At 37.6% G+C, this 14,368-nt stretch overlaps 1 protein-coding gene across 1 annotated transcript in view; it reads right to left on the reverse strand.

Annotated features, from left to right (window-relative positions):
- Positions 1–1,106: 1,106 nt before the first annotated feature.
- FAR1 (fatty acyl CoA reductase 1) overlaps positions 1,107–14,368 on the reverse strand; it is a 39,642-nt gene continuing 26,380 nt past the window's right edge. The window contains exons 10-12 of the mRNA XM_014938324.1: positions 7,824–7,953; positions 6,416–6,543; positions 1,107–4,048 (exon numbers count right to left, since the gene is read on the reverse strand). Of these exons, the coding sequence (XP_014793810.1) occupies positions 3,886–4,048; positions 6,416–6,543; positions 7,824–7,953 (421 nt within the window). The 3' untranslated portion in view covers positions 1,107–3,885. The remainder of the gene's footprint in view (positions 4,049–6,415; positions 6,544–7,823; positions 7,954–14,368) is intronic.

Below are 14,368 nucleotides of genomic sequence, written 5' to 3' on the forward strand. Positions count from 1 at the left end.
ATGGATATAACTGAATCAAGAGTAAAAAAAAAAAAAGTCTCCACCCTACCTAGAGCCCATAGCTCTAAGGATTCCAGTTTTATTCAGTGCATTAATGTGTTGGAAGTTTTGCTTTCACCGATTAGTCACGGTTTCTCCTGCTTCTCATAGTAAGAATAAAAGCTGCTCAAAGCTGTCATTGTTCCATATTCCAGAAAAGACAGTTGCATAATTACTAATTATCTGTCAGTGAGTCATATTTGTTGCAGAGCAGGGAAAGCCAAAGTGAATCTCAACTCTGCACTGAAGGAAAGTACTAAGATAACATTGAGGAGGAAAGGATTTATAAATATCCTGAAAGTGGAAGCAGGGTTAAATTTAGTTTGAGATGGTAGAGAAGCAGCTCACAGTTTGGTTAAGTAACCTTTAACTTGCAGTCATCTACAGACAGAAGGACAGAGTTGCTTGAAGTAGTAGTAAAGGAAAGGTTATGTTTTAAAGCTGGCAGACCCCAGCTTACAGATCATGCACGATCTCTAGAACCATGCTCTTGATAAAAGGAGGACAAATCCACGAAAACTAAAGATTCCAAGAAATTAAGTTTAAAAAATGAAAATATCAAGCCATTTTGGTGATGCACTAACTTAACCTTCTCCTCCCTCACCTCAACATGCAGATGCTACAAATAGCTGTAGTTGCTTGCAGTTCCTTGAAATGTTAATCTGAGAGCTACTACAAAACCACAGGACCCTTTTAAATCCTATGAAAAAGCACCCATCTATTTATGTAAATTTGAAACTAATACTACAAAAGAACAGGCAATAACAGCGAGGAGAAAACTACCTAACATTCAAGGAAGTCACCATGACCAAGCATACCCCATCATGTGTTCTGATATCACCCCATGAAGGTTCAGATGGTGGTGGTGGAGTTGTGGGCTTCTTTGTTTTGTGGTTGTAAAGGTGGCTGTTGTTTTTTAAAATGCAGTCTTAGTCATTGATTTGGTTTTCAAAGTTTCTCACAAAGCAAAGAGCGTGTTTGTGTATATGAAGATGGCATTTATACTATACAGTTGTTTTCCATAAATCAGACTAAAACCATGCAAAAATACAATAAACACTGTAACAACACTTTCAAGGGATTTGTTTATTTTTGGTTTACAAACAAAGGCACCCAATATTTCTGTTTATGTCTTATAAAAGCTCATAGATTTAGCATTTGTTTCCAAACATCTGTTCCTACAGCAGAGAAAAACATTACAGGAAAATGTAATTTTTTTTCCTGGTCCCAAATTGAAATACCAGTAACTGTTAAGTGATCATGTTGTTTCAGCCTGCTATTCTTCCTATTTAACAAACTGGAATACCTCCTGTAACTTGCTAGTCAGTACAGCGAGTCTACCTTACTGTATCAAAATACAGTTTGATCCACATCCATTATGTGCAAACACTGGCATGAAGAACTGCAAGAGAACAGGGTTCTGATATGGAAAAAATTCCAGTCATTTCAGATAGATTTCACAGACTGACCACAGGAAGTGACAAAACTAATGTAACAAACGTGACACTGAATCTAATGTCACTTAAATGGGAGGACTGATGAATTTGTGTAAGATACCAATAGTGCACATAACCACAGTCTCCAAAGAGGGAAAAAACCTGGATTTCTAAATTGGCAAACATTGAAAGAGTAGAGCTTAAATATCCCTATGTTTAAAGTAATCGTTTTCTTCATCATTTATTCAAAAGAATAGATTTCTAACCAGTGTTCTGGACCAGAAAAATTCAGTTTGTTGGCTTCATAGTTCTCAGTGTTAACAGATCAAGAGTAAAAGCATCATGTGTAATAAACAACTGAAATTCTTAAGTGAATTGCTCCACAGAATCATTTTCAGAATGCAATGTATTTTTCTTTTGCAAACTTCAGCCACATGCCAACATGGGACAAGGGGTGTCATTGGATAGTAGGCACCTCTGAGAAAGAAAGTCTACAATGCAGGAATGCTTAAGCATACTTTCAGGTCTAGTAAGATACTTGGGGAGGCAACTAAAAATGTAATAAACCTAATGTATTTGTTAAAGGGGAACATCTTCAATCACAGGAGTGATAATTTATTTTCAGCCACAGTCAGAGGTCTCTCACACAAGGTGTGGTCCTAGACCATTTAGGCTTTTCATTACTAGCTTTATATATACACACCACAGGTCATTTTAAAAAGGAATTACAGCTTACCTACTTACTACAGAATATTTAGCTCCAACAAGGAAGCCGTTATCTTTTCAAAGTGAGATATACACCTGCACGAAAGGTGTTCTCCTTAAAGTAAGAGTTTTCACAAGAATAGCAAAATAAGTTCTTTACATATTAATTCAAATGGGACAAAAAAGTACCAAGGGCAATTATAACGTAGATCTTATGTAATTAAGTCATTATTCGCCTTTCCAAGCAGATTCAAGAACGTATTTGTCAGTATAAACTGATTTTAATGAACAAACACTGGGCCAGGGTGCTGGTCAGAGTATCAATAGAGGCACATTACAGTGTTTTCAAATAGAATTCTGTGCAACCGAAATCTAAAGGGATCTTCATGTATTGCCTTAAACAAGGATTCAATCTTTTCTTAAAACTTGTTTTTACAAACGTTTTCCCTACTGAAACGAAGTAACATGCAGAGAGAAAAAAATTTTTTCAGATTTAAACCTAATAATTTAAGTTAAAAGATAAAGGGAAGAATTGGTAACATACTTTCATTTTGAAGCAAGGTGCATCTTGCTCTGCTTGCTTTACTGGGGCAGGGAGGAGAAGGTGTGCTTACACATTGGTGTTGTCCATGCATCAAATTTCACAGCTCGGAGATTTAAAAAAAATAAATCATTAATTCATGAAGCATTTGCTAACATTGCTTAGAATTAAAAAACAGGTATATCTCTTAATGAAAGCCTATATAGTTTGTCCAACTACTGTTACCAGTAATATAAATAGCAACTAAGCATAATAAATTCGTTTCAAATACATTTACCTTTTGAAGTCAGAAGTGTAACAATCAAGTGTTGGCTCTATGTTCCCAATAAAAATCATTAAAAAAACAGAGGACGGTCAGTGACTTTATTTTTGCCCCCCTCAGGGTTACATTTCCTTTTATCTACTCAATGATAGAATCAATTCTGCTTTCAGAGAAGCAAATTGTTCATGCTGACATAAATGCAAGTTGGATGCAGCCAGTTTTGAGCACAGAACTGAATCACTAAGCACATTCTGAAGACCAGATCGGACAAAAGGCCTTTCAGTAATTAAGAAAGGTTGTTTTGTTTTTTTCCTTTTTTCTTTTAAAGCAAGGTAGGTACCATTGCTGCATCCCTACTTTGATAAGAAGGAAAGAAGTGGCAAAAAGTAAAGACAAATAACAGAAGTCCTCAAATACTTTTTTTTTTTTCCAGGAGATCCACCATCATTTATACACTTTTGCTACTTGCAATACCCTTTGTAATTTAGAAGAATTTCAAATAAATAGGTCTATAGCAACTAGTAACTCCTAAGTCAATATTCATCTTACTTAATGTGGAGTAATACTTAAAAGAAAAAAAAAAATCATATTAAGGCAGATTTTAATCAAACGTGTTCCAAATTGCACAGTTATGTTGGTCAGTGGTCTAAAGTGTTTTCCCCAGGTCGAGTTAAAGGTACTTAAATGCTTGTCTGATGCCAATTCAACCTGGCACTTGACCATTTTATTTTTTCTGTTTCCAGGAAGATACACAACTAACATTACATATACCATACCGTATATTTTGCACTCCAATTTAAGATGAAATTATGCTTTTACAAAGTGTGAGATGACTACATGTTACAGGCTTTGTGCAGTTAGACCACCATATGCATAGATGTCCTAATGCTAAATTCTTTTCTTCAGTATCTCATAGTACTGGAGGCTCTGAAGTAGGAGAGGAACTTGTAACACAGACTAACCACAAAGTACCAGATATTTCTTGCCATTTGTGATCTTGCAATAAAGATACGCCAGATCAGGATCACGAGAACTGTATTGAAGCCATAGCGTATATTCCTTAACCTAAGGAAAAACAAAAGAAAGAATTAAAAAGCAAGGCACCAAGACTTATAGGAAAAAAAACCACTCTAAAACTTAACTTCTAACATAGAATTTGATTTGTTAATCTGTTCATCACCAGATACACCCCTCCTCACTTCCATGTATTTAAACCTTCATATAAATATATGGAGAAGTAACTCCAACTGCTGCTGACAGGAAAAAACTAAACAACATAGGAATTTCCAGCCTCAGAGCCCAAAGTCTTCACTGCAATTTTGAACTCATTCCTTCTTAGGGAACTGTTTAAATATTAGGAGAAACTAAGTGTCCTTTTAGAGCAACTGTGACTTCTAGCAATCTTCTCACACGTAAAGATGGAAGCTTCAAGACAAACAGTGACCTTTTTAGAGCAACTGTGACTTTTAGCAATCTTCTCACACAAAGATGGAAGCTTCAAGACAAACAGTGACCAGAATACGTTCAGATTTCTTCAAAAAAAGAGCAGTCTCTTTGGTTAAGTAGATCATGACAATTTGTATTTTAAAGGCAGCTCTTTCTAAGGGACTACTCATTGCCCTTATCTTGCTTTAGAGGTAAGCTGGATGCTACTATAGCCAGACCTGCCTCTACGTATCTTATTTATAGAAAAAACACTCTACCAGAATACGTTCAGATTTCTCCAAAAAAAAGAGCAGTCTCTTTGGTTAAGTAGATCATGACAATTTGTATTTTAAAGGCAGCTCTTTCTAAGGGACTACTCATTGCCCTTATCTTGCTTTAGAGGTAAGCTGGATGCTACTATAGCCAGACCTGCCTCTACGTATCTTATTTATAGAAAAAACACTCTAAATTCCTGTATTACAAAAATAAAGCCCCCTTTTTTTTTTTATTTGAGGAAAAATTCTACTCACAGAATCACAGAATGATACGGGGTTGGAAGGGACCTCTGGACATCATCTAGTCCAACCCCCCTGCCAGAGCAGGGTCACCTGGAGCAGGATGCACAGGAATGTGTCCAGGCAGGTTTTGAATGCCTCCCAAATGGACACTCTACCACTTCTCCAGGGACCCTGTTCCAGTGCTCTGCCACCCTCAAAGTAAAGAAGTTCCTCCTCATGTTTAGATGGAACTTCTCATGTTCAAGTTTGTGCCCGCTACCTCGTTCTGTCACTGGGCACCACTGAAAAAAGACCAGTCCCATCCTCCTGACACCCACCCTGAAGTATTTATAAGCAACTACTCAGTAGTTTCCTAGAGTAGCCAGGTCCCCTAGGCTGCCACATCTGGTTAATACTGAAGCAGCAGACTTAGAGTTAAGAGCTAGATGGTAACAGAAAAGACTAACCTAATACTTCATAGTAAATTTATGTTAGAACCTAAACCTCTTGCAAAATAATTCACTTAGAACTGAGAGCTAGGGGCAAGCAGATGCTGCTCCAACACAAGACTCTCTCATGTTACTTTTGGTACAATCCTTTGTACAGAGAATGGCAACTGCATAAATTCTATGCATTTTTAACAGCGTCTAAATTAACTTTAAAAAAACCAAAATCAGTGAGGGACACCTCTTCAGCTATCCCACCAAAGATTACTATCTTTCAAAAGTATATCTGGGATCATAACATATGCCAATCCACTCTACAACAGCAAATGCTTGTCTTTAGAACAAGAGACAAGTAATGACCTAGACCACTTCTCTTTATGCCAGCAGGCCAGCAGATGTGAAGTACTATTGCAAAACAAGATTAATCACTTTTATTTCACTCTTTGAAGAGACAAATCAAGAAGTCTACAACTGTCTTTATGAATCAGTCAAGAACAAAACAAGGGCAACTGAGCCAGTAAAATTCTGGACAGTAACAATGCATTCAAACTGGAGGAGTTAAGCCACAGATAAAAGAATAACAAATTCCTCTTAGAGCACCAACATCAAAGCTTCCTGCTCTGAGGTGGAGAGTCCATGCCTGTTTACTCACCCGCTTCAAAAGATCACATTCCCAGAAGAAATAACTATTGTTCTAGTAAAACTCAACTGAACAAGCCATTCTGACCTTGGGTTACTGTGTGCCATTTTACCTTCCAAAAGACACTTTGGTAAAACCAGAAACCTGGATTACAGTATACACTAGTGATCAGAGCTACAACCATAATCCCAGACTAATATTGTAACTATTAATACTGAGAGCAACTCAGGTGCAAACAACAGAACAAGACGACACACAATTTCTTTAGAAAACACTTCAGACCACTGGACTGGAACAGAATAATTCTGGAGGACCTAAACAAGGGCTATCAAGAACAATTACGTCCAACAAGGAAAAGCAAAACTTGACAAGGGCAGGAAAACACAGAAAATATAAACAGAGGAAAATAAAAATTTATACTTACTTATTCAAGTGTTTCCTAGCTGCAGGGAGGCCAGACATTTCTTCATTCAGCACATATTTCTTTGTTCCCATGCAGTAATTTTCCATGTATTCTGCCCAATGTAGTTGGCGAACATCAAAATTAAACATCTGCATAAAATAAAAGCTTTCACTGTTAGTTGTTTAAAATTCAGCTGCTATATATAATAAAGGAAAAGAATAAATTCCTTTATGCCAGGTAACATTCTTGCATCAAAGATAAAATGGAATCATCTTGTCCTTAATCATAACAACGGTCCAGATTTAGAATCCATTTCTGACTCAACCACCAGCTTCTCACACCATCTCTTCCAAATTTCAACCATTTCATGCCTTATTTTTCCTCCTCAACAGTAATATTCCTCCTTCCACTGCCAAGTGCACTGCTTTCCTGTTTCATCTGTCTAGAAGGAATTCCTCTCTAGAAATAAGTACTTTCTATTATGTCATTTCCCTTTAAGCAACATAATTCTAATATGCTATACAAAATACACTGCTTTGTGCCAAGTTCACTATTTGATAAATGCAGAGTTCTTTTACCTGTGCCTATAGTTGTACAGCTACATCTTTAAAAGAAAGATGTAAGTATCTTCCTCAATAAAGAAAGTTACTATGGTAAATTTGCAACTCAATTTTTTCAATATAGGATCCCAAGCAAACAGTTTTGTGCAGCAAAACTGTATTCAGCTTTAAAAGTTGTTATGCATACACTAAATCCCCAAGCTCATGCTTCCAAACAGCAAGGCAGGTGTGTTATAAGGTGTGATGAAATACAAACCCACTGCAGTTTTGAAGACAATCCCTCAGAGTGAGTCTTTGTAATTTACCATTGTTTGCAAGTTAATAGTCAATCTGCAATTCTAGTCATGATATAAAATACACACATGCTAAACAGTCTTCTAGTACTGGTAAGTTATCAGAATCTCTCAATTAAACTTTATTTTCCATAATATATCGTCATAGCAAGAATGTAATAAAGTTTTAATCATTATTTCAACTAGCTCTTATGCATATATTATTGAAAATTCAGCTATTTGAAAATACTAACAGTCCAAAGCTCTGGGGTTGTTTTGGTTTATTTTTTAAACCTGAACTCAAGTTGCTGCGGGGAGAGAAGAGGAAAGAAGGGGTAGAAATCCTCTCCTCACAAGAACCACCAAAAGCTATTTTATTTCCTATTTTTAGACAGTTTATTTGGAAGTCTGGCAGCTTTTCTTCAACTTAGCTATAGAGCTAGATTCTGGAAAACACTTGAATAGGAAAGACATTTTAAAGATGACAAGACTGTTCCAAATGCATAAGGAAATTTGAGGTTTTAGAAGTGTAATAAATAAAAAAGCAAGCTTATATTTCATTTTCAGTCTTCATGCCCACATCACACAGCTACTTGCCTTTTTGTCTTCGGCATTTAGCTGGTTCATGAGCATAGTCATATTTTCAGTATTCCAGATCCAAGATTTGCTTGTGAAGTATTCTAACAACGTCATAGCCTTATGAAGACGTGTTATTGTTTTCATCATCCTACAGTCCAAGGCATGGACAGGTTACAGTGGTAAAGATTAGTTCAAAAAAGAAACACAGACAGTAAGATTGTACATTTTTACCCTCCAACCCCCCACCCCCATGTGAACATATCCCATCTTGCTCTGTTCCCAAATAATGTTACCCTAGATCAATGGGACATTTCTGCATATTATTAAAGTGGACTTCAGCTGTCCTATTTCCCAATGCAATAGTAAGTTTCTTCCCTAAAAAAAGAAGAGATAGTAAAACATCTTCTGTTGGTAACTCTTGGTTTAGAATAGAGACACAGAGCACTTTTTACTCCAGTACACTGCAACATTCAGCTGTACTGAACTATTTGACTTGATGAAAGAGTCACATCACCCAGTGCAGAACATGGTGACAACATGTGACAATTTTAAGGGGAGTAAGTTTCCCTGATTTTCCTGCACACTGTGCAGGATCAGATCTCTGCAATAAACCAAAATTGGTTTATTATGATCACTAAGAGATCAAGGCTTAAAAATCATGAAAAACTTGGCTTAGCCTTTTAACCCTACTGCTTCTGCAGCAAAGGGCAGGAAAATGAAATATTTTTAATAATAAAATTTTAATAAAATACAGACAGACTGCGGAAGATCCTGCTAGTTAGGTGATCAGTTCTATGCTACTTCAAAATATGCAGAAATACCTTCCATCATTCCTTATTATGCAGAGGATGCAACTCTACAAAACCATCACTTGGAGTACAAAGAAATTATAAGGATCAATTTGGGCAAGTTTCTCTTGATCTGACTGTTTGAGGTGGTCCCCAAAAATGCGAGTCAGTCAGTCTCTCAGAAGCAAAGTTCCCACATTTAGGACAAGAGAATTGTTTCACGTGTTACAGTGCTAGAGGTAGTCACTCAATTTTAATAATTATTAACTAGTACCACATAACCTAATGCTATTGAATCCCTCCTTTGGGTGCTCAAGATATTTCCATCTTGCATAATTGCTCCCAATTTGATCCTTATAGCAGGACACAATCATTTTAAGCATGGAGCGAGAAGGGGCTGGGGGTGGGGGGAGGGCAAAGAAAGCAGAATAACCCAGCAATAACAGGAAATGGCTTTCTGAAGTTTTATTCAATAAACTTTAGAGGAGCAATAAAAACCACCGATTTTTCTCTGAAAGATGCCTTGATGCATTCATACTTGTAGAAGGGACATAGCACATTGTTTCAGAAACTTTTCTAAAGAAAGTAGTTTGCATCACATTAGTGTCCCCTACCACCACTAATGGCTGGCATCTCAGCATCTAAGAGAATATCAAAATTGCTTCTTTTTCTTCTTATGAAATAGAGTAACACAAATTTTAGAGACCGCTGAAAAAGTAGAGTATCTCTAAAGAACAAAAAGTACAAATATTTTTCCTTAAATCTAATCTGGGATAGGGACCTGCAGGAACCAATCTGCAGACTAATTCAGAGTCATATTCAAATTTTAGACCACCAGCTAATTTTATTAGTAGACATTTCTAGATGCTTTCAAACACCCGCTTATAGTTTCACCAGTTGAGCAAGGTGGCAACAGTGGGAGCTGAGTTTAGCCATAGTTCCTCCGATTGAAAAATAATTATGAATACAGACTATGCATCTAAAACACAACATGTGCTAACAAGACTGAACATTAAGAAAAAGTGTATTAGTTAGTGAAAAAAAAAATTAGAGAAGAACTCAAAACTTTGAAAGCAAAGATCTCACCGTCAGATAAGCCAGAAAGACCTCATATCAAAATGGCCTTGATAAAAATAGGTGCTGTGTCCTTTTTGGCACTAAGTGCTTCAACTTTTTACAGAGGTCTGTCCACTGACAGTCCTAAGATTATTTAACTTAGTTGACTTGCCCTTTGGTGCCTCCCCAATTTGTGTTCTTCTGTTAAGCTAGAAGAACAGCCGAGTTTTAGAGTGCTTAAACTGCTATAGTTTAAGAAAATTTGTGCCCCTGCAAAATACTAAGTGGAACAAACAAACATCTCTTTGGACAAGAGCAGATTTTGAGCTTGTTACTGGCCACTGACATTGATTTTTTGCTCCTTTCTGTAAACAAAAACTAAACTGAATTTAAACTAATGCAAAGACTAACCTCTGCTGGGAATTTTGTTGTCTCTGCTTATGGATATGGTTTTTGAGTATAGCTGTTTAAAAAAATATATTTAAAAAAAAAATCAAGAGGCTAAAGAGTTCTTCTACCTCAGCTGCAGATTTTTTTTTCCTCCCTGCAACTCAAATTGGATTTAGTCACTAGCCACAGAACCAGCTGATTCAATAAATCAGTAGGAAATTGTTGGGGTTTTTTCTTTGCAGGGTTAGTTTCTCGATATATCAGGCAAAAGAATCAAATGTCTCCACATTCTCTCAACTGCTTGATCAATTACAAAATTTGGCAGAAGACCAACATTCTTGGTGACAGTTTGGTAGTTTGCACTAAATAAACGTGAAACTATGCTTTTTTTTTAAATGACAGCTTCTCATTCAGAGATGACAGCAATAAGTGTCATTTAGTAGACACTTCTGTAGCTCTGGCAGACTACATTTTATAACTTTAATGGTACCATATTCCTCCTGCAAATGGGAATACACACACATCTCAAAAAAAAAAAGCATGAATACATATAATGGAGCTTTATCTCTCAACCTATAGTTTTGAAATATATACTCCACAGGTTTTCCCAGAGATAACCATTGGATACAAGTCATTAAATATCAAGGCCATATATAACCAGTCAGTTATCAAGCACTGAATCACACCTTCATAAGCTGAAGACAGATAAAAGTCACACCTGCTGATTATCACAAAGAACTGAACTTGAGCAGCAGTCAGCAAGTCAACATGACAGTATGCAAGACTTTCACCTAGACACTAGGTAGAATTTCACCTCTACTAGACAGGCATTACTGCCATCACCACAAAATACATTGCAAGAGTCTGAGAAGCACATCACAGAAATCAAAAGTTTTAAGCAATAGTTAATTCAATTATCCATAAGCCAATTGAAAGCGGCCTGACTTAAGGCTATGACTGCATTTTGAAGAAGTGTTACACACAACCTGTTCTCTCCAGGCTAAAACACTGATACACTGAGGGATCAGTCTGTATTTACCATCCACAGGCAATCTGCAAGTCTCTGCATAAGCATTAGAGATAGCTAATTATACACGTATTTTTAAAAGATTCCTCCAAAATACATAAAAAAGACAAATCTGAAAGCTTGTTTTAAGATCTTCATTTGGCTGTAAATTTTGAAGTGTAAGATATACTACTGGAATTCTTATATTTCCAGCAGCTCTGTGGTTCCTTTAAGACTACACCTTAAGTACTTCCAGGAGGAAAAACGTTATTAATCTATTCAATAAAAGTGTACTCTTTACTCACGTGGTTCCTTTAAGAGTACACCTTAAGTACTTCCAGGAGGAAAAAACCATATTCATCTATTCAATAAAAGTGTACTCTTTACTCATTTCTGGTTTGTAAGACAGGAACTATGTGAAAGCTGCTTCATGTTAAATTTTAAGAAGCTTTACATGGAAATGATAGATATGAAATTATGTCCTTTACACCTCCCTACACACATCAACCACACCACCTTTTAACTTTCTAAGAAGCAGTAACAAAAAATTAATTGCTTGAGTAATCCTTGAATTACAACTTTAAATACTTCAAGCCACATTTTGTTCTTCCAGAGTAATTGGAAATATCTGCTGGGTGTGTATTTCTAAAGGCTTTAAAACTTCAAATAAACTGAATTGTTTCTAAATAACATATGATTCTGTTGTGCTAAGCGCTATGTAAAGTTACAAGAGAGAACCATGCCTTATATTAATCAGACAATTAATTAAGTTTTGCTATGCAGCTAAGTATATGTGGCAAGCTACTGACAACACTATCTTAAACTTGGATACGACGGATCATCACCACTATTTATGCAATTGCACAATGCTATAACAGTCTTAAGTATGTAGTATAAAGTATTGAATCTTCATTATGCCAATCCTTGTCTTACATATTCTTTCTATAAAATCTGGAAGATATACTATATGCATTATTTATTCCTTCCCTTTCATTAATTGTTAATATTATCCGAAAATTGTTACATTCAAGAACCTTCAACCAGCAAGATTTCTATCTCATGAAAAATACTGCTTCCACAAGCAAGGTGCAAAAGAACTATGTTGCATCGCAAAAAGATTTCAACAGGTAAGTTTTCAAACCCCCTGAACAGGAAGATTTTTAAAATTATAAACATAATCCTTTACTTTGGAAGGGTCATAAGACGTGATCTGTTTCTTCCACTTGTTAAAAATTTCTCATTCAGTTGCAGTAAAATATTCTCACAGTATGACAACAGCACAGTTAAACCTACACAGTAATTTCATTACTTATTTTTTCCTATATTGTATGCAATAAAGATCTCAGAAGTGTATTTAGGCTCAGCATAGAGAGGGCAGGCTACAGACCTGTCAAGTTAGCACACTATTTGAGTTTTCTTGTGCTGATTTTACCACATTTTTACTATACTGCTCGAAAGGCCACATTTTAGATGAAGCCAGCCATTCTTTACTCAGAACAGCATTGTATTGAGTTTAAGGATCTCAAAAAACATTTGCAAGGCTTTAGAAGTTTCATAGAACATGCCACCTGGTAATTAAAACGATTCTGTTGCCTGGACAGAATGACCACATCAGCAATAGCATATCCCTATACCACGACTGTCTCCAGCCCATCAGTTAAAGCAGCTTTCAAAGTACTTTGAGCCACAGGACTAGAAAAAAAAAAAGTAAAGATCTGTCTCAAGTTTCTTACTAAACAACACATGAAGCCCATCAGATTTAACACTACACATCTTGTTTTGCTTGCATCTGTGTATATATTTATAAAATCATGGAATTGTTGGGGTTAGAAGGGACCTTAAAGATCACCTAGTTCCAATCCCCCTGCCCTGGGCAGGGACACCTCCCACTAGAGCAGGTTGCTCAAAGCTCCATCCAGCCTGGCCTTGAACACTTCCAGGGATGGGGCATCCACAGCTTCTCTGGGCAACCTGTGCCAGTGTCTCACCATCCTCATAGGAAAGAATTTATTCCTAATATCTGATCTAAATCTCTGCTCTTTCAGTTTCAAACCATTACACCTCATCCTACCACTACACTCCCTGATAATGTCCCCCCCCATCTCTCCTACAGCCCCTCTTTAGGTACTGGAAGGTCACTTTAAGGAGTCTCCCTGGAGCCTTCTCCTCTCCAGGCTGAATAACCCCAGCTCTCTCAGCCTGTCCTTATAGGAGAGGTGCTCCAACCCTCTGATCGTCTTCCTGGCCCTCTGCTGGACTCAATTCAACAGGTCCATGACCTTCCTGTGTTAACGACTCCAAAGCTGGACACAGTACTCCATATGGGGTCTCACCAGAGTGGAGTAGAGGGGTAGAATCACCTCCCTCGACCTTCTGGCGATGCTTCTTTTGATGCAGCCCAGTATGCTGTTGGCTTTCTGGGCTTCGAGTGCACATTGCCAGCTCATGTTTTGCTTCTTGTCCGCCAACACTCCCAAGTCAGGGGGTGCTCTTCAGGGCTGCTCTCAATCCATTCTCTGCTCAACCTGCGTTTGTGCCTGGGATTGCCACAATCCAGGTGCAGAACCTTATACTTGGCTTGGTTGAACTTCATGAGGTTCACATGAGTCCACCTCTCAAGCTTGTCCGGTTCCCTCTGGATGGCATCCCTTCCCTCCAGCATGTTGACTGTGCCACACAGCTTGGTGTCGTCAGCAAACTTGCTGAGGGTGAATGCAACCCCACTGTCCATGTCTCCAACAAAGATGTTAAACAGCACTGGTCCCAGCACCAGCCCCTGAGGAACACCACTCATCGCTAGCCACCACTTGGTCATTAAGCTGTTGACCACAACCCTTTAAGTGTGGCCATCTACCCAGTTCCTTATGCAGCAAGTGGTCCATCCCTCAAATCCATGACTTTCCAATTTTGATACCAGGATGTTGTGCAGGACAGTGTCAAACACTTTGCATAAGTCCAGGTAGATGGCGTCTGTTGCTCTGCCCTTGTCTAACAAGGCTGTGGCAATATTGTAAAAGGCCACCAAATTTGTCAGGCATGACTTGCCCTTGGTGACGCCATGTCGGCTGTCACCAATCACCTCCTTATTTTCCACATGCCTTAGCAGAGGTTCCAGGAGGATCTGCTCCATGATTTCGCTAGGCACAGAGCTGAGATTGACTGGCCTGTAGTTTCCTGGGTCTTCCTTTTTTCCCTTTTTGAAAATGGAGGTTATGTTTCTCCTTTTTCAATCAGCAGGAACGTCACAAGACTGCTACAACTTTTGAAATATAATAGAAAGTGGCTTAGCAACTTCATCTTCCAGTTCCATCTAGACCGGTAGA

The sequence above is a fragment of the Calidris pugnax genome, unplaced genomic scaffold (assembly GCF_001431845.1).
Source record: "Calidris pugnax isolate Ruff unplaced genomic scaffold, ASM143184v1 scaffold93, whole genome shotgun sequence".
In the NCBI taxonomy this organism is placed as follows: domain Eukaryota; kingdom Metazoa; phylum Chordata; class Aves; order Charadriiformes; family Scolopacidae; genus Calidris; species Calidris pugnax.